The sequence below is a fragment of the Cydia fagiglandana genome, chromosome 15 (genome assembly GCF_963556715.1).
Source record: "Cydia fagiglandana chromosome 15, ilCydFagi1.1, whole genome shotgun sequence".
Taxonomy (NCBI): Eukaryota; Metazoa; Arthropoda; class Insecta; order Lepidoptera; family Tortricidae; genus Cydia; species Cydia fagiglandana.
Window position 1 is genome coordinate 8,219,987 of NC_085946.1, and position 19,126 is coordinate 8,239,112.

At 36.4% G+C, this 19,126-nt stretch overlaps 2 protein-coding genes across 2 annotated transcripts; one reads left to right on the forward strand and one right to left on the reverse strand.

Annotated features, from left to right (window-relative positions):
* The first annotated feature begins 390 nt into the window (after nt 1–390).
* LOC134671281 (odorant receptor 67a-like) lies at nt 391–6,904 on the forward strand. The gene is made up of 9 exons (XM_063529091.1): nt 391–676; nt 999–1,148; nt 1,902–2,084; nt 2,613–2,802; nt 4,223–4,319; nt 5,197–5,301; nt 5,540–5,628; nt 6,151–6,217; nt 6,583–6,904. The coding sequence occupies exons 1-9, from the start codon at nt 418–420 to the stop codon at nt 6,643–6,645; spliced, it is 1,203 nt and encodes a 400-aa protein (XP_063385161.1). The 5' UTR covers nt 391–417; the 3' UTR covers nt 6,646–6,904.
* Nucleotides 6,905–6,962: 58 nt separating this feature from the next.
* LOC134671282 (apoptosis-stimulating of p53 protein 1-like) lies at nt 6,963–11,194 on the reverse strand. The gene is made up of 4 exons (XM_063529092.1): nt 11,065–11,194; nt 10,390–10,491; nt 9,780–9,982; nt 6,963–7,289 (listed from the first exon to the last, which is right to left on the reverse strand). The coding sequence occupies exons 1-4, from the start codon at nt 11,087–11,089 to the stop codon at nt 7,257–7,259; spliced, it is 363 nt and encodes a 120-aa protein (XP_063385162.1). The 5' UTR covers nt 11,090–11,194; the 3' UTR covers nt 6,963–7,256.
* Between the last annotated feature and the right edge of the window lie 7,932 nt (nt 11,195–19,126).

A 19,126-nucleotide genomic window follows, 5' to 3' on the forward strand; every position in this document is an offset into this window, starting at 1 on the left:
CATTCACAACCAAGAACGACGTAAGAAACGTCAGTTACAAATGTGAAAGGAAATTCTCTAGACATTAAATCCTCGGGTGACAAGCAAAAGTCACTAACTAACACCATTGAAATTATTGGACAATAAACCGTGTTACAAGTGTAATAAAGTGCATTGTTACTTTAATTTATTGATAGTACTTAGTGACTTTTGCTTGTCACAATAAATAACACAAAGTAAAATATTTTCATAGAAAGTAATTTAATTTGTTCTTAGAATAATATAGTTAGTCAAAACTCACAATACTTTCTCACTTAAGTGGTTTATTGACACTTGTTCAAGCTTTTTAGATTTAGATACATTCGCCTTAACTTACAACTTTCAAAGGTAATACATGCATTTATCGAACAAATACACTTCTGTTATCATTCTTCCAAAATGGCTTCACTAGAACAGTTGCCTTCTAGTTTGATTGATACAATTATTATTCCAGTCAAATTATTTAGATTTATTGGACAGGAATTCTTCGACGATGACAAAGCTCGTTTTAAAAATTATTGCAAATTTACCATATTTGTTCTGCTGTCTTTTATATTTTCTTCTGGCTTTACTTTATTCTTTATCAAAATAAACGAAACAGATGCTGGCATTTTGGAGATTGCTAATGCCATACCTTGTTTTCTTCTGGTGATCCAAAGTAAGTATTATTATTTATTATAAGAGAGACCGGGCATGGAATCGCCTTGTTCCCCTTTCTGACATTTCTCTACCTTACCGGAACACATGGGATTTCATAAAATGTGGCTTTCCATCAGAATTTTTGTTGTAATTTCAGATAAAATGGTCTTTATTGCACTTAAAGCATAAGGACCCTTCTGTGTTAGAAAGCCACAAATTATTACCTATTTTACTTTATGAGCTATCTATACCTATTTTAGTCACTCGCAGTTGAAATAAATCGTTAAATTAGTTTATTGTTAGTTTAGTATGAATTATGTCACTTTAAATTCGATTTTTAGGTTTATTAAAATTATCGTTATTGCGCAAGAAACATCGCATAAGGTGTGTTGTTTATGAAATAGCTGAGCTATGGCCTCGTGACATCGAGGACCGAGAAAAAAAAGAGATCATGAACTACTGGATCCACCGCAATAAGATCGTATGCAAAGGTAAATAATTATACCTATCAATATTTTATAATTTGCGACTAAATCATTAGTAAAAAAATCCCATATAAACTTGTTGGTGTGTCTGGCGACCACTGAGGAGCGTATTTCGCCCAGAGTCTACGGCCGTATAGGATATTTGACTGTATTTAAAATAAATTACTTTTCACCACACCAGCTCGGAAAGGCTTACTTTGCACTTCAAAAACTGATAGCAAAGTTGCATTTTGTTCACAGGTAATATAATGCAAATTTTGAGTTGTTTTCTTATGTTTGCTGGTAGAATTGACTTTTAAATGATGATTTTGGATGATAAATATTTAATAACATTCATTTGGATTTGATTTGGTTTTGGGGGGGCAAATTTTGTTTAACCCTCGTGCTTTGAAACCCTCGCAACGCTCAAGATTCCGTTTTTCGAACAACTCGCTACGCTCGAGGTTTAATTTTGGAATATTTCGCTTCCTCGGGTATCATTATTAGTTTTATCGATATTATATATTTATATGTAATGGTATAGGTACTGTTAATGTAAACTTCTTAGAATTCCGACTTCTGATAATTATTTACACTGGTAATTTAGTAAAAACATAAATGTTAGTAATGATAGGTTAAGCGTGGATAGTCTATGTCATCATCATCATCATCTCAGCCATAAGACGTCCACTGCTGAACATAGGCCTCCCCCTTGATAGTCAATGTATATGTGACCATCCCCCTGGACAAGACTCAATCACCTTCTTTATTTTCTTTCAGCGTATTTCAGGTGTACTAGAGCCGGTTTAATAATTTACAATTCGATTAATTTAGTCATATACTTCGTCCTTCGGATCCTGGATAAAAACCCCGACTATGTTTTCCCGTGTCAACTGTACTATCCGTTTGAGATGGACTCGGTGTGGAAATATGTGGCGGTATATTTGATGCAAATTTTAGCAAGTAAGTGATTATTGGGATTTTGGTTGCGACTCGGGGTGAATGGCCTCAATAACTGCTTATTTGTGTTAATGTCGTATATTTTATACTTATTTATATTCAGCATCATCATATCACCCTTTAATCGTCCACTGCTGGGCATAGGCCTCTCTTCGAGTAAGCAACTTATCCCAGTCCTGAGCGGTTTCAAAGGTATCGCGGGCTTAAAGGCGTATCCATCGTTACATTGCTGACTAATTAAGGTATGGGTATTGCATTCAAAAGTCGGACCAGATACCGCAATGTAATGAAAATTGCACGCAAGTAACCTATCAAGTAAGTAAGCAACCTGCTGGGTTGCTAAAGTATAGGAACGTTGACCGGGACAATAACAATGGGACGCATGGCAACCCTCGCAAAATTCTAAGCATTGACGGGGACAATTTTCTTAATGACGGGTACACCGGGACACTAAGCTTCAAACGGGGATGTGTCCCGGTATACGGGGACGTATCTAGTCTAAACCTAGCTTTAAGGCTAACAATGTTCTAGCAACAACAATCTACGAATGCAGCTATGAGTCCTGCGATATGTTCCTATTCACGTTAACGATCGACGTGTCCATGCTCTTTCGTCTGCTGCAACACGACCTGGTGAATATAAACGTGGGCCGAGGACAGGATGCAGATGAATCTCTGGAAAACCTTAAAAATATCGTTAAGAGACATCAAAATCTTTTGAAGTAAGCCTTGGCTTTGTTGTTTTGTTTACAAACTTATTATTTTTCTATGTAGCTAGGTCCTGACAGAAAGAATCGAATGCAGGCAGAATTAATTCATAAGTAGATATCGTAAAACTACCACGTGATTCGGACTAGGTTTCAAAAATTTCAATAATAGGCCTGATGACAAATTTTGAAATCCCTTGTATTATTGTCGGTACACCTGTATTGGTTCCAAAAAACACAATATTTCAGCTATACACATAAGATTTAACATAGATAATTGCATTTTATTATAGCTAGTTTAAACTTCGCGCGAAAACGCCTCGCATGCCATTTGTGACGTCATAATTTAGTTGGTGGTAGGGTGTTAGACAATGTTTACATACTTACAGTTACGAATTTCCCTTGAATCCGAATGATATTGTTAATTCAGCACCATATATTACGATTAGGGATGATAAATACATTACAATAATTTATCACAATAACTTATTTTACACAAAAACTCTCACACGGTTGCAGTTTAAAATGAATTATTTAGATACATGTAAATTTTGAGTGAAAATCACCGAGCGCCGGTTTACTTTTTAATTTTTCACTTTTTCTAGTTACGACAGCCAACATGGCAATGATAGTTCCATTCAGCCAAATAATTAAAAAAGTTTCTTGTTGAAATATCGTATTATTTAGCATTTTATTTAAATAATAACAAATAGATATCTACTTTATATCGTGTAATAATATTTTTTGGACGTAATAAATGTTTAGTGGCGAAATAATATTTTTTGTGCACCTTTCGAACTCTTTGGTGAGGACGTATAGATTTCGGTCAATGAGGTTGTCTATGTTGCTCTAAGAAATATGTTATGGATTGATGACGTCACTGTTTAGAACGCTTCTGATTGGCGTTTCAGTAATAATGGCCGATTGGAGAATTTTGCACTTTTATTTTATTGAATATCTTAATAATCCTTCAGTTTATACTGAGATTGGGCCATTTTTTAGAATCATATTAACATATTTGTTTCTTTGAAACCATTATTTCCATGATTCTTTGTTACTTGCAACAGGCCTATTTGCTAAAGATACGACATGGATCGGATATGTCAAAAGTGGCATTTCTTCAAACAAAAACGTCACTTGACACTGTCATATCCGATCCTAAATCGTATCTTTAACAAATTTTTGACGTAAGTAGGTATCTTAAAATTCAAATCAGGCCGTACAACTAAGAGTAGTCCACAAGTTCAATAATTGAGTCGCTTAACTTCAAACTCGGGTAAATCCATCTGTCAGATTATGCGATTTTGGTATTAAGAAAACGTAATAGGGTAGATATTTGCTGAGAGGGTCCAATGGATTTACCCGAGTTTGAAGTTAAGCGACACAATTAAGTATATTGACGTAAGTAAGTGCTTTTAAATCTCTTTATTTTCAGATTAGCTGAGGATTTGGATGAAATATTTGGTGCTATTATGTTTAATGTGTTAATCTTCTCGTCTTTAATTATTTGTTTCTTTGGATTTCTTGGTATAGTAAGTAAAGACTAACCTACTTATCTTCCAAACACCTGTTAAATTTTGTCTCTTTAAACCACTATTCTGGAGTCAACGCCAGGTTATTGAGGTTATTCACGCGGCCCATTGCTCCAAAAAAAGTCCAGCTAGATATCGCTTTACAAGAGCTAATAATTACCTACACAGTCTTGTACTAACCGTATATATGCGCAAAAGTGTCATTTCTTCAACCAAAATCGTCACTTTTGACACTGACAGATCGATGGTCTGACATCTTATTATAAGCATTGTTCGAATTGGGCCGACAGTCTAATTCCCCTGTACAGGCACCTACTTATAGACTAGAGATTGTTTTTTGTTAACCTATTGGAAAATGGTACTAATTAGATACTTTTGACGAATAGTCTGATATAGGTTCCTTTTGATGCTAAATATAAAGATAAAATTTATTTAATTGAAATATATCCAAAAATTACAACAATCGTAATACGCTTAAATAGTTACTTAAATGTTATAAATGTACAATCATGGTTTAGGTAAACATAAAAAATAAGATCTTGCAATCAAAATTGTACCTAATACCTAAGCTCTAACACATTTTACATCTAAAACTAAGTAACTTAATGAAATGAAAATCTTTATTTCAGGCAACTAGTGGCCCATACATAAATACCTTAAAACTAGCATACATATTATAAAAATATATTTTAAAACTAAACACTACAAAACACATTATGGCTGCGATGCGCAACCCCGCAGTGTCAGGGAGCCGGCCGCGGAACCGCCGAAACTTGACACCCTTCGGCCAAAATTCCTCCAATTACTCACTTAATTATAATACATACTTGTATGTTAGGTATATGCTGACTGTACCTCTTTCTAAAACGGTTCTCAGGTGATTGAGGTGAAGTTCCAGCAGTGCATGTATTTGACGGCTGCGATAGTGGTCCTGTTCTCCGTCTTTTATATTATGCTGCCGGGGCAGATTCTATCAGATACAGTAAGATTTACATCTATTTATTTTTTAGTAGCTTATTACTAAATTTATATAGATCACAACCGTTACACTCACTTGTATTTTTTGTCGCTATTGGCGACATGCTTCGGCCCCATGGGCATGTTTGTTGTGTGCAGCCGCCGCGAGCATTCTAGCCTGAGGAAGGACCCCCGACGGGCCCGAAACATGTCGCCAATAAAGACTAAAAATGCAAGTGAGTGCCGTGCAAATTTACTTACAGAGCAGTGGAGTCGCCAGCGCCGCCTATCAAACTCTATGGTACAACAGCGATCAAAGATTCAGGAAAATTATAGTTATCATCATTTCAAGGTTTGCTCGTCATACGTTATAAAGGCTGAACCACACATGCTTCTTGGTGTAAATCGTCCGCATTCCCAGCATTGCAATCTCAGCTTATCTAGTTCTACATAATTATAAAGGCTCTGATCGTTAACAGATAATTTATAATTTTGAACGCCAAGCGCCTGTCATATGCGACGCGCCATCTTGAACCTTGTGGGAACGCACGAGGGTTGATATTGAGCTGTTGCCGTACGCGTCTTTGGCGATCAAGAGGTTAAATCAATAAATACTATAGTGCCAAGATGCAAGGTCTTGTAACTATAGGGTGGCAAATCGGGCAAAATACCCCTAGCCCGAGAGGGGGCCCAATTTGACCGAGAGGCCGTAAGTACAGGCTTCATGATCCCTATTCGATAAATTTGCCACGGGTGTCAGTTGGTAGGTACTGTTAAGACGGCACGAATAATTGTAGCGTTATTATCTTATTATGTGACGTGGAAAGCGTGCGACTCGTGTGAGCGATTTATAATTGAAACTTTTAATTCTCAGGTCACAAAAGCCATGCAAATTGCGAGCAATGGGATACGCCGATATAAACTTAGAAACATTTTATAAGGTAGGTATTGTTGTTGTTGTGTTGGAGAGGCCTATGCTCAGCAGTGGGCGACTGAAGGCTAGAATGATGATGATGATGATGATGAGGTATTGTTATTGCCCGACTCCTAATATCCGACAAAGAAGAAGTAGGAAAGCTAATAGCCTGAGCCATAGATAGATAATAGAGTGAGCCACTGTACCCGGCTATTTTTTTCCGAGCCACTGTTCCGTCCTTAACCCTACTCATTAAGATAAAGTTGGCGGGCTGCAACGCTACCTACGCAATAAGGCTACGAGACGTAGGTAATTAAATACGCAATTCTCGCTTGCCAAGCAGCTGCATAGTTAGCTTGGACTGACTACTTATTTTTCCTTTAATTTCAGATCTGCGGCACAACCTGGTCTTATCTGTCAGTAGTAAATCAAATGTACCAAAACTCACTTTAAAAACTGAATTCTACGTCTTTGACTAATGACCAAAATTTTATATTTATTAAATTTAGTAGGTATTTATTTGAATAGCAAAGCAATAGAATTTAGTAGTAATAGCAGCACGACTTACTTACAATAAAATAGTATAATCACAAGGGTAAATTACTCCTTTTTTTTGAAGTTTGAAGCATTCTACGTTTTTAGGATTCAGAATGAGATTAGCTAGATCTCATTCTAAATCCTAAAAACGTTTGAAGTAAATGATCTCTATTGTATTATTATGTACCTATATTATAATAAAAAAAAAATTAAGTAAAAATTAAACAAATAACTTGTTTTCTTCATATTTGTATTGTCAATTTATGTATAATATCTCACAATATTTGCAGCATCCTAAGAACAATATACAAATTTCCACGATCAATTTAAATGATGACTCATATATTTATAAAATGTACAACATAATCTCATTCGTTTTGAACTATGTTAAATATGTACAAAATATTAGATCTGATAAAATTGTATAGATACAGTATTTTTATAGATTACAATTATATAAATAGTTTAAAAATTAGAGAACTGTACATGATATCAGGTCATAATATTGTTTAAGCTTCATTGTTCCTTCAATCCTGCTGCGGGGTTACTCTTGGGTATAACTGCAACAAACAACAAACTGTTAATATAGTAGAAAATTACTAAAGTAACTAAAAATGCCCTAAATCGACTTCAAAGAAACCAAAGCATAAATAACATAAATTGTTCAATCTACCTATGAAATGGATTGATTTCCTCTTGGCCACACTTTTCTTTTTGGGTATCGTCTTGGGTCGTCCCATTCGTTTTTCGTCAAGTTCTTAAATTGGTCCTATTCTGCTTTCGTCACCCATTCTACATTCGTCACAATCGTCGGTGGCTTTCAATGTAGAAAGCGTGAAGAAAGCAGAATAGGACTAATTTAAGAACTTGACGAAAAACGAATGGGACGACCCAAGACGATAAGTACCACTTTTTGGTCCAACTGTAAAACTAGTTCAAAGGCCGATGTTTGACAAGGATGTTTGATTGACTTCAATTACTGTAGAAATACTCGTATTCCCGCAAAGTACATTGGCTGGTATAAAGGATAAATTTATTCAGCAAGGTAGATTTAGAACCTGAGATACGGAGACGGATTGGCATGGCAAAGTCTGCAATGACCCAACTGAGCAAAGTTTGGAGAGACCGTAATATTAGCCACCGGACTAAAATACACCTGGTCCGCACCCTTGTCTTCTCCATTGCTCTATACAGTACAGAGACGTGGACATTCAAAGCCGCTGATAGACAGAGAATCGACGCTTTTGAGATGTGGTGCTGGCGACAGTGGCGACGTATGCTAAGAATACCATGGACGGCCCGCCGCACCAACATATCTATTCTAAAACAATTAAAAATAGAAAAGACTCAACGTCTATCCACAACCTGTTTGCAACGAATATTGCGGTACTTTGGCCATGTTGCACGCAGGGATACCAGCAATTTGGAACGCCTTATCGTGACCGGTAAAATAGAGGGAAAAAGGCCTAGGGGTAGAAGTCCCAAACGATGGTCGGACCAAATAGCGGAGGAACTAAAAATACCTGTCAGCGACGCACTCCACCAAGCTACAGAACGGGACCGATGGAGACAACTAGTTGACGGAATCAAACGGAGTCACGATCCTCAGCAATGAGGGACCGATTGAAGAGAGAAAATCTCTCTCAGATTTAGAACAAAGAACGTAATTTCAATTCTGTCAGGGTCTCTATCGAGCTAAAGCCTGCATTTATAAAGAACCAGTTAGGTATATCAAGGTCGAATACTCATTTACCAATATTTAAACACGGCCTCATGAGTCATGTGGGCCGCTGGTAAAGTAAGTAAAACTTCATATCTGCCTAGAGTCGAATTTTTGTAAGCAGCCATCCACGTGGCCTGTCACAAGTCACAACAAACAATTCGCATGTTCTATTTAGGGCATGCTCCCGGGAATTCCCGGTTCTCATATTCCCGGGAATTCCTGGGAATTTTATAGTGTCAAAAGAACCGGTACTGAAGACCCGGTACCGGTACTTCCCGGTTCTCATGATATGACTATTTATTTCCATTTATATAAGTAAGTACCTAGTAATGTTTTAGTACTTTAGCTCGGGACATGATATAACGTTTAATAATGGTGCTATGAAACGGGGGACGCAAATAACCCGACAAACCTAGTAAAGAAGGCTTTCGTGCAGGCAGGCCGTGCCGTCATAGTGCTGAGTGCATTGACTACGCTACAGCCATGTGGCTCGGCCCAGGCGGAGGTAAAGGGTGCCGGTTATTTTCGTAAAATAGGTTTGAACGCCAATAAGTGTTGGTTTATAATAATTATAATAAAATAAGTCATTTATCAATTCTTATGCAATTATTTGTATGAAAATAAGTCATTCATAAAGATTGTATGCTAACACAACCAATTTCTTAAAAGTAATCAAAAGGTGCCTTGGGAACCGGGAAGAACCGGGAAATGAAATTCTTGGTACCGGGACCGGTACTGCATGCCCTAGTTCTATTGCGTTAAAAGTTAAGATATCCTGTCGAGCTGAGGACCCCACTCTTTGGAGAAGCTACGCTTCAATTGAATCCATATTCCCCAGCCCCGATTATCATAGTACATACTAAGCGTGGCTCACTCCGCGATTTCGTCGCATCGCTACAATGCCGCGCCGTACGCCTGCCGCCCGCACCTCCCCCGCCACCCTTAGGGTCGGTTGCACCAAACTGTTACGAACGTTAAAGAGTTCGCTAAATTTTTATGTATGGAAAGTTTCATAGTAAAGGCGCGGGGCGCGCCGGCTGACGATGATCAGTCTGTCAAATGTGGTTGGTGCAACTGGCACTTAGTCGTCCTACCCCGTCGCCCCCGTACCCCGCAGGCGAGGACTCATTTAAGCGGTCGGTCTATAGTTGACAAGCGACTAACCCTCAGCAGGTTCCTGGGCACGTATCCCTCGCGGCCTGCGTCGTCGCCATTCCCGCAGCACCTGGCGCCGCGCGCCCGTCTCGAACGAGAGCTCGTCTGGCCGTGTACGAGAACTCGCCGTACACTAGCCCGTTGTTCATGTCTTGTCTGTGGCAGTACTCACCCCCAGCAGGTTCCTGGGCACGTATCCCTCGCGGCCGGTGTCGTCGCGGCACCACCACCACTCGCGCTCGCTGTCGTCGCCCTTGCGCAGCACCTGCAGCCGCGCGCCCGTCTCGAACGAGAGCTCGTCCGGCCGCGCCGCCGTGTACGAAAACACGCCATATACTAGCCCGTTGTTCATTATACCGAGCTTCTCTTGAACACCTGGAAAAAGTAAATTAAACAAAATTACATAAAAGTATTAGTACCTAATTTTTTAGTGTTCCGTGCAAAACTTTGTTCACGGAACACTTACACTGCGTCTTACGTAAGCGAACGCGACGCGGCGCGGCGGGCTCAAGGCGTTCGTTCGCGTTTGCATCGAGATCGCCCACGTGGAACACTTCTATAGATATCAAAGGATTAATTCACACCGCGCCGCATCGCTTCGCTTCGCGTTCGTGTTGTTCGCCTACGTAGTACGCTGCGTTATGGGATCACTTTGGTCACCTTCGGTCTTGTTTTTTCACAAAGCCAGGTTGAACACAAACCTCTACAAAATTTTACAATATGGGTTATTTAAATTTGAGCCTTATTGTAAATCCCAGTAAGTATAATGTCAGTTGACTTACTGTATAGGTATTCCGAACAGCCGTCGAAGCCTTCCTCGTCCTCCTCACACTTCTCGGCCGCCGTCTCGTGGTCGGACAGCGTCGTTGCAAATATGCACGCACCTGGAAATGGTTAAAATTAGCATTTTCAATGCACGTTTTACCGATAAGACTACTTTCCTTTGTTCGGTTATTACTTTGTCAAGTTAACTACCGCGTATACTAGCGTATTCAGATTTTTGGATTGTCGATAAGTAGAAAATTTTCAAGTCCAATTTCAGTTTGATTCAATTTCAATTAATCGGCTTTTCAATCATTTCATATCGGTATCTCGGTTGCAGCAGCTCGAGAGACGAATGTTTCGAATGAGTAGGTATATAATACTCATAATTGCAATAAAATCAAATGCGATTACCATTATCCGCCACATCGCGCTTATGGTATATCGTCTTGGGTCGTCCCATTCGTTTTTCGTCAAGTTCTTTAATTAGTCCTATTCTGTTTTCGTCACCTATTCTACATTCGTCACAATCGTCGGTGGCTTTCAATGTAGAATGAGTGACGAAAGCAGAATAGGACTAATTTAAGATCTTGACAAAAAACGAATGGGACGACCCAAGACGATACCGCGCTTATATATTAGAGCGAAAGAGAGGCAAACGAACGATACGAACTGAACGAACGGACAAAATTTACCGTTGTCGACGAGGAAGCGCACCATCGGCAGGTTGTTACAAGATGCCGCGCAGTGCAATGGCGTCCATCCATCTGAATCCTGCGCGTTCACATCACAACCTAGCTCCACGAGAAACCTGAAACAGTAAAAAAATCGCTTAGTATATATGTGACGTTCTCAACCATAATGTACCACATTATCGGTTGTTGATTTTAAGGTTGATTTCAAATTAAAGCTATATGGAAATAGCGTCTTCTCGACAACCGACAATAAGTAGGTACCCTTTTGGTATAGAGAAATAAGTAGGCTTAGACCACATAGAGTTTTTACTCTATACAGAGATAAAACCCATTTAAATAAGTTTGCTAAAACTTGTTTGTAATAAGACGAACTCTTTAGCTTATATATTCCTCTAAGCCCTAACGTAACCATATATTTGTGTTAGTGGCACGGCAATATAGCACTATTTACACTACTATAAGACGATTGGTAAGACATGCAAGTTGTATTACGAAATTTCATGTGCGCCGTCAGTCTGCCTTGTTCGCTTAAGGTGGATGTCTAGGGATGGGATGCCGATTATCAGCCAAAAGATGGCGTCACTGTGCACGAATTGTGGATTTTCACTATTTCTCCCAAAATACAAAGTTTCATAAGATGTGTTGATATATGTGCGAAAACTATAAAAAATACTACATCCAAATCGAGACATGTTCAACTCAACATTGTCTCATTTCGTTATTATCGGAATCCAACTGCAAAATATTGCAATTTCTTGCATTCACGCACACTTACGTACTTAAAGTCACCTTAAAGTCAGTGTCAAATGTCAGCAGATTCGTAATGTTACAGTAAAGTAGCCTAGAGGGCGCAGCGGATGAAATGTTTATTGTTGAAAAAAGATTGGAAATTAAATAATAAATTCTTGTTTGAGCAACGATTAAGAATTACAAGGCATTCAGAAGCAACTAATGTTTTCGACCATCAACTGTCATGTGCTCGTGGCACCCGTAGCCTCTATTTTGAAAAAAATCAGATTGTAGCTAAGATACATGGTTCAAACCCCGACAATGCCAGTTTTTTTTATTTTATAATTTTAGCATTCTCTTTTGAATTATTTTAAGCGTATGTTATTCTTCGAAACTAAACTTACGTGAGTAAAATATTTTCAGTATTTTAATTATTTTTTAATAATATTATGGGAAGATTTATAAAAGTATTTTTATATTCCGGTTTTCAAAGGATATAAATAATGATTAAAATAATTAAAAAAAAGTCATGCATGAGGCTAATTAGGATCGCAGAATAGGTACATAAGAAGTCAACTATCGACGAAGTATAGCTGGTCAAGCAGATCTTGTCAGTAGAAAAAGGCGGCAAATTTGAAAAATGTAGGCGCGAAGGGATATCGTTCATAGAACATTTGGATTTCGCGCCTTTTTAGGGTTCCGTACCCAAAGGGTAAAACGGGACCCTATTACTAAGACTTCGCTGTCCGTCCGTCCGTCCGTCCGTCTGTCACCAGGCTGTATCTCACGAACCGTGATAGCTAGACAGTTGAAATTTTCACAGATGATGTATTTCTGTTGCCGCTATAACAACAAATATTAAAAACAGAATAAAATAAAGATTTAAATGGGGCTCCCATACAACAAACGTGATTATTGACCAAAGTTAAGCAACGTCGGGAGTGGTCAGTACTTGGATGGGTGACCGTTTTCTTTTTGCATTATGGTACGGAACCCTTCGTGCGCGAGTCCGACTCGCACTTGCCAGGTTTTTTTACTGAAAAGATTTGCTTGACCAGGTATAAAATAAAAGTTTCCAAAATTTTATTGAAATGATATACCTACATGAAATAATCAAATACAACACATTTACTTAAAATAACTTTTAAAATAAGGCATATAAAATTACCAAAAAGATGAAATAAAATAAATAAATAAATACAAAAAGAAATGAGTCTTTGTTCGTGGTTTGAACCCTGTCTTGCTGTTCAACTTGTTAGACTTATACTCAGTAGCTAAAAGCCACTAGACCATTTGACCATAGTAGACCCGGGCGAAAAATGCCTTCTTATTTAAGTAACCCATTACTGTCAAAAATATCAAGTTTGAATTGATTTGAAATATAATTTTTCATTGTCGACTTATTGACATCCAAACGTTGCGAGCATGTTGTACTTTAAACCATTTGGCAACGTCGCACGGGGAATTCTTCTGAAAATGTATGTCCTTTTATATTTTGATATTTATGGATATATGAGGATTGTTCTACGTATGTTGCAAATTGATTAAATTATCGAGAGAAAAATGCTAATGCAAAGAAAACAAGAAATATCCGTTTCATTTCTCATGCTATTGATTCGGTTAAATTGTGTTCTAATGTATGGGGAAGACAAACTAATTATAGCCAGCCTTTTATGAATGTAGTATGATACCTTAGGGCATAGATATAAGAATATGTACAGATGCCTTCCAAGCGAGCTGTCAGTGGGACCACTTTTTGTTTAGTGTACGATTAACAAAGCGACCCACTTTGCTGTGCGATGTCGATAAAGTCATATCGATAAACTATCGACATTTCTTGCAATTTTAATTTTACTTCAAAGGTTTAACTAACAAAAACGCTTTTATTCTTTATTGTGGTTATCAGATCACAATTTTATAGTCACGCCCCAGGAGAGAACCAAGGGAAAGTTCAGATATTTAATTAAAATACATAAATACCTACTAAAATAGGTGCTCCGCAATAATTGAAATATTTTATTACATCATAATATATTCATTATCCATTAGCATTTCAATTATGCTTATGTTTAACGAAGATATTGAAGCTTCAATTAATCGCTATTTCGTTCCGCTGTGTAGCGTTTATCGATATATAACATGATTAAAATCGACTTTTCACATCCCTAAAAGAGCACACATATACGTTTTTATGCACACATGCACAACCTGGGTCGCCTAAAAAGGGGCCACTTGGATTTGAAGTCCATCTTGTCAACAGTATGGTTGTCCTTTTTTGACAAACGGCATTTTTAAAAGAGCAAGGAGAGAGAAATGATACTAGTTGCTGCGCCGTGAAAGAGAACAGACAGAGTAGGGGGCTTGCCTTAGGGTATGGTGCTTTACGCACACTAGCGTCCCTTCCCCTCCCCCTGACGCAACCCCCCCTTTTTGCATGAAATATGTCCCGGTTCACAGTTTTTTACATTTTTTGAGGAAAGAATATATTTTAGGAAAAAAGTGTCAATGAAAGAAATAATCCTTAATAAATTCTTAATAAAAACGGTCATATTGATTTTTTTACATGATGCACATTCATGTATTAGCTTGTTAAAATTCGAAATAACATAGTTTTTACTTAGGATTCGAAACTCATTTATTATACACGGTGTAACACGAGGAAACCGAATAATTTTGACAGCGTATTCCTGATCATATTTAGAGACAAAAATGTCCTATAAACTTTTTTGAAATGCGGCTAGTTTCAGAGTTAATACCAATTTAAAAAAAAACAAGTATTTATTGTTATATAGTTCAAAACGCCTTTTTGATGGCGATGTTGTTACCATGGGATTTAGTCTAAATATCCTTATTGATATGTCAAAAAGTGACAATTAAGTAACACGTTGCAAAAACTATGATTTACGAAAAAAAAAGTAAAAATCCATGTTAACTGACAAGTTTACCAATAACATTTACTTTTTATGTACATACATATATATTCAAAAAATTAATAAAAAGCGGCCAAGTGCGAGTCGGACTCGCGTTCCAAGGATTCCGTATATTACACAATTTTTAACAATGTATTTTTTATTTTATTTATTTAGATATTTAATTCAGGGAACAAGGCCCATATTACAAATACCTTACAGACTAACATGCATATGTTTTTATAAACTTAAAACTAAACATTATTTATGCGAAACGTGAGTGAAATCTTTAAAAAATCCGTAGGAGTCGGATCAAAAATTGTAATTAAGTCCGACTCACGCTTGACTGTACATTTCTAATAGGTTTTCCTGTCATCTATAGGTATAGACCTATTTTATGTATTTTTTCAAAATTTTAAACCTAGTAGTTTCGGAGATAAAGGGGGAGGGGGGAATAGTCATTTTTTGCCTATTTTCTTGAATAACTTCTAAACTGTTTATTCGAAAATTATAAAAAATATATATTTGAGATCCTTACAATAAGCTCTTTCATTTGATATGTAACATGATATAGTTTGAAAATTTTAATTTTTTTAATTTTTTCATTTACCCCCCAAAAGTGGCCCCCATGTTTAAAATTCATTTGTTTACAAACTTACATATGTGTACCAGATTTCAACTTGATTAGTCCAGTAGTTCCGGAGAAAATCGGCTGTGACAGACGGACAGACAGACAGACGCACGAGTGATCCTATAAGGGTTCCGTTTTTTCCTTTTGAGGTACGAAACCCTAAAAACAATAAAAAAAATAGTTTTCGGCGAAATTGACCTAAACTCATACAAACATTTTTTCCTTCTTTTAATTTGACCTCAGAAATAAAATCTTTCGCATTTCTTGAGGACACCTTGTATAAAGTGTTATAAAATGAATATAACCTTTTTTACTAAGAATTTAATAAGGAACTATTTCTTTCATTGACACTTTTATCCTAAAATGTATACATGAGGTCAAAAAAAGGAAAAGATGTAATATGTGTTTAGGTCAATTTCGCCAAAAAAAAATTTTGTTTGGTTTTTTTTTAATTTTATGAATGAATTTGTATATAAAAATTAAATGTTATTGGTAAACTTGTCACTTAAAATGGTTTTATTTCGTAAAACTTAGTTTTTGTAAAGTGTTACTTGTCACTTTTTGACATATCAATAAGGATATTTAGACTAAATCCCATAGTAGCAACATCGCCATCAAAAAGGCGTTATGAACTATGTAACAATAGAAACTTGTTTTTTTTATTGGTATTAACTCTGAAACTAGGCGAATTTCAAAAAGTTTATAGGACATTTTTATCTCTAAATGTGATCAGGGATACGCTGTTAAAATTATTCGGTTTCCTCATGTTACACCGTGTATAATAAATGAGTTTCGAACCCTAAGTAAAAACTATGTTATGTCGAATTTTGATAAGCTAATACATGAATTAGGTGCATCATATAAAAAAAATGAATATGACCTTTTTTATTAAAAATTTATTAAGGATTATTTCTTTCATTGACACTTTTTTCCTAAAATGTATACTTTCCTCAAAAAATGTAAAAAACTGTGAACCGGGACATATTTCATGCAAAAAGGGGGGGTTGCGTCAGGGGGAGGGGAAGGGACGCTAGTGTGCGTAAAGCACCATACCCTAAGGTATCATACTACATTCATAAAAGGCTGGATATAATTAGTTTTCCAAAAAGCACAATTTGACCGAATATATGAAAGTTGTTGGTCATTGTTGTTGTAAAAGGTGTGCAGGAAATGATACGTTTCTGCACTAGAGCAGTTTAGGTTCCAATTCCAAGTACGATTTTATTATTCTTTTTACAATAAGCAATTGAAATTTGGGTATAAATGGATTTATTATACAATTTCCATTGTGATATTTGACTCCCCATCCATAAATTACTTTTGGCCAAATTGTTAATTGAAAATACCTACTCTCAAAAATACCTACTATAAAAATGTATTTTAAAAAACACATGCATTTTACTTTCCTCGTATGCGAAATGAAAAGTAGTGTTTTAACTCGGGTGAAAGGCAGCATTTTTGAAAAAAACCAGGCAAGCGCGCATGAAGGGTTCCGTACCATAATGCAAAAAAAATTCAAAAAAAAGCAAAAAAAAAAACGGTCACCCATCCAAGTACTGACCACTCCCGACGTTGCTTAACTTTGGTCAAAAATCACGTTTGTTGTATGGGAGCCCCATTTAAATCTTTATTTTATTCTGTTTTTAGTATTTGTTGTTATAGCGGCAACAAAAATACATCATCTGTGAAAATTTCAACTGTCTAGCTATCACGGTTCGTGAGATACAGCCTGGTGACAGACAGACGGACAGACGGACGGACAGCGAAGTCTTAGTAATAGGGTCCCGTTTTACCCTTTGGGTACGGAACCCTAAAAATATCATCTACTAATGTTATTGTTATGCACAAGCAGAAGATATTATAGAATCTTGTTTATTTACAAGAAGATGACATTTTTCTCCACATACCTATATATTTTTGAGAAAAATATAGCTAGGTATTTAGTTTAAAAATCATTGTTACAATAAATATAGGCTTTTCCAGAGAACATTTACCGAAACGAAAGCAGAATTCACAAGGGTTTTCGGTGGACGACCGTAACGCGAATGATTGTTTGGACTGACCTTTCTATAAATATATAAATGTATTTTATTGTGTAATAATCATAATAATTATTAAGTTATATTAAATCTGGGAATGAAATTATATCAGAAAGGAGATTCTTAAATGAGTAGGTATACTCGTAACATGCTTTGTGCATTAAATATACCTCCCTCTATTGAGTGAAAATAAAACAAAATACACAGGTAATCTGTGTTGCGGTTTTAAAGTGCCATCTGTTACACCTTTGACAAATTAAAAATGATTGCTTGTCAAATGAAGTCGCCATGTTAGAATTACACCGATACTATAAGCATCACTCACACAAACAAGCAATGAGGCAAAATTTTACCAATATTCAAAGGCTTTTTTCTTAATAATTTTAATCAAAATCTAGTATTTTTTTACGTTAAGCGAAGACAGAAATATATATACTACCCAAAGGTGGTTCTCCTTGCTCGATTTTCATACAACTTTCTTGGCACCCTAGCTCCTATTATATAGGGTTTCTTCACTTGTATATGTAATGTTTGGGTAGTATATATATTTCTGTCTTCGCTTAACGTAAAAAAATATTAGATTTTGATTAAAATTATTAAGAAAAAAGCCTTTGAATATTGGTAAAATTTTGCCTCATTGCTTGTTTGTGTGAGTGATGCTTATAGTATCGGTGTAATTCTAACATGGCGACTTCATTTGACAAGCAATCATTTTTAATTTGTCAAAGGTGTAACAGATGGCACTTTAAAACCGCAACACAGATTACCTGTGTATTTTGTTTTATTTTCAGTCAATAGAGGGAGGTATATTTAATGCACAAAGCATGTTACGAGTATACCTACTCATTTAAGAATCTCCTTTCTGATATAATTTCATTCCCAGATTTAATATAACTTAATAATTATTATGATTATTACACAATAAAATACATTTATATATTTATAGAAAGGTCAGTCCAAACAATCATTCGCGTTACGGTCGTCCACCAAAAACCCTTGTGAATTCTGCTTTCGTTTCGGTAGAAATATAAATGTTCTCTGGAAAAGCCTATATTTATTGTAACAATGATTATTAAACTAAAATACCTAGCTATATTTTTCTCAAAAATATATTGGTAGGTATGTGGAGAAAAATGTCATCTTCTTGTAAATAAACAAGATTCTATAATATCTTCTGCTTGTGCATAACAATAACATTAGTAGATGATATTTTTAGGGTTCCGTACCCAAAGGGTAAAACGGGACCCTATTACTAAGACTTCGCTGTCCGTCCGTCTGTCCGTCTGTCTGTCACCAGGCTGTATCTCACGAACCGTGATAGCTAGACAGTTGAAATTTTCACAGATGATGTATTTCTGTTGCCGCTATAACAACAAATACTAAAAACAGAATAAAATAAAGATTTAAATGGGGCTCCCAAACAACAAATGTGATTTTTGACCAAAGTTAAGCAACGTCGGGAGTGGTCAGTACTTGGATGGGTGACCGTTTTTTTTTTGCTTTTTTTTGTTTTTTTTTTTTTGCATTATGGTACGGAACCCTTCGTGCGCGAGTCCGACTCGCACTTGCCTGGTTTTTTTCAAAAATGCTGCCTTTCACCCGAGTTAAAACACGCTACTTTTCATTTCGCATACGAGGAAAGTAAAATGCATGTGTTTTTTTAAATACATTTTTATAGTAGGTATTTTTGAGAGTAGGTATTTTCAATTAACAATTTGGCCAAAAGTATCGTTATTTATGGAATGGGGAGTCAA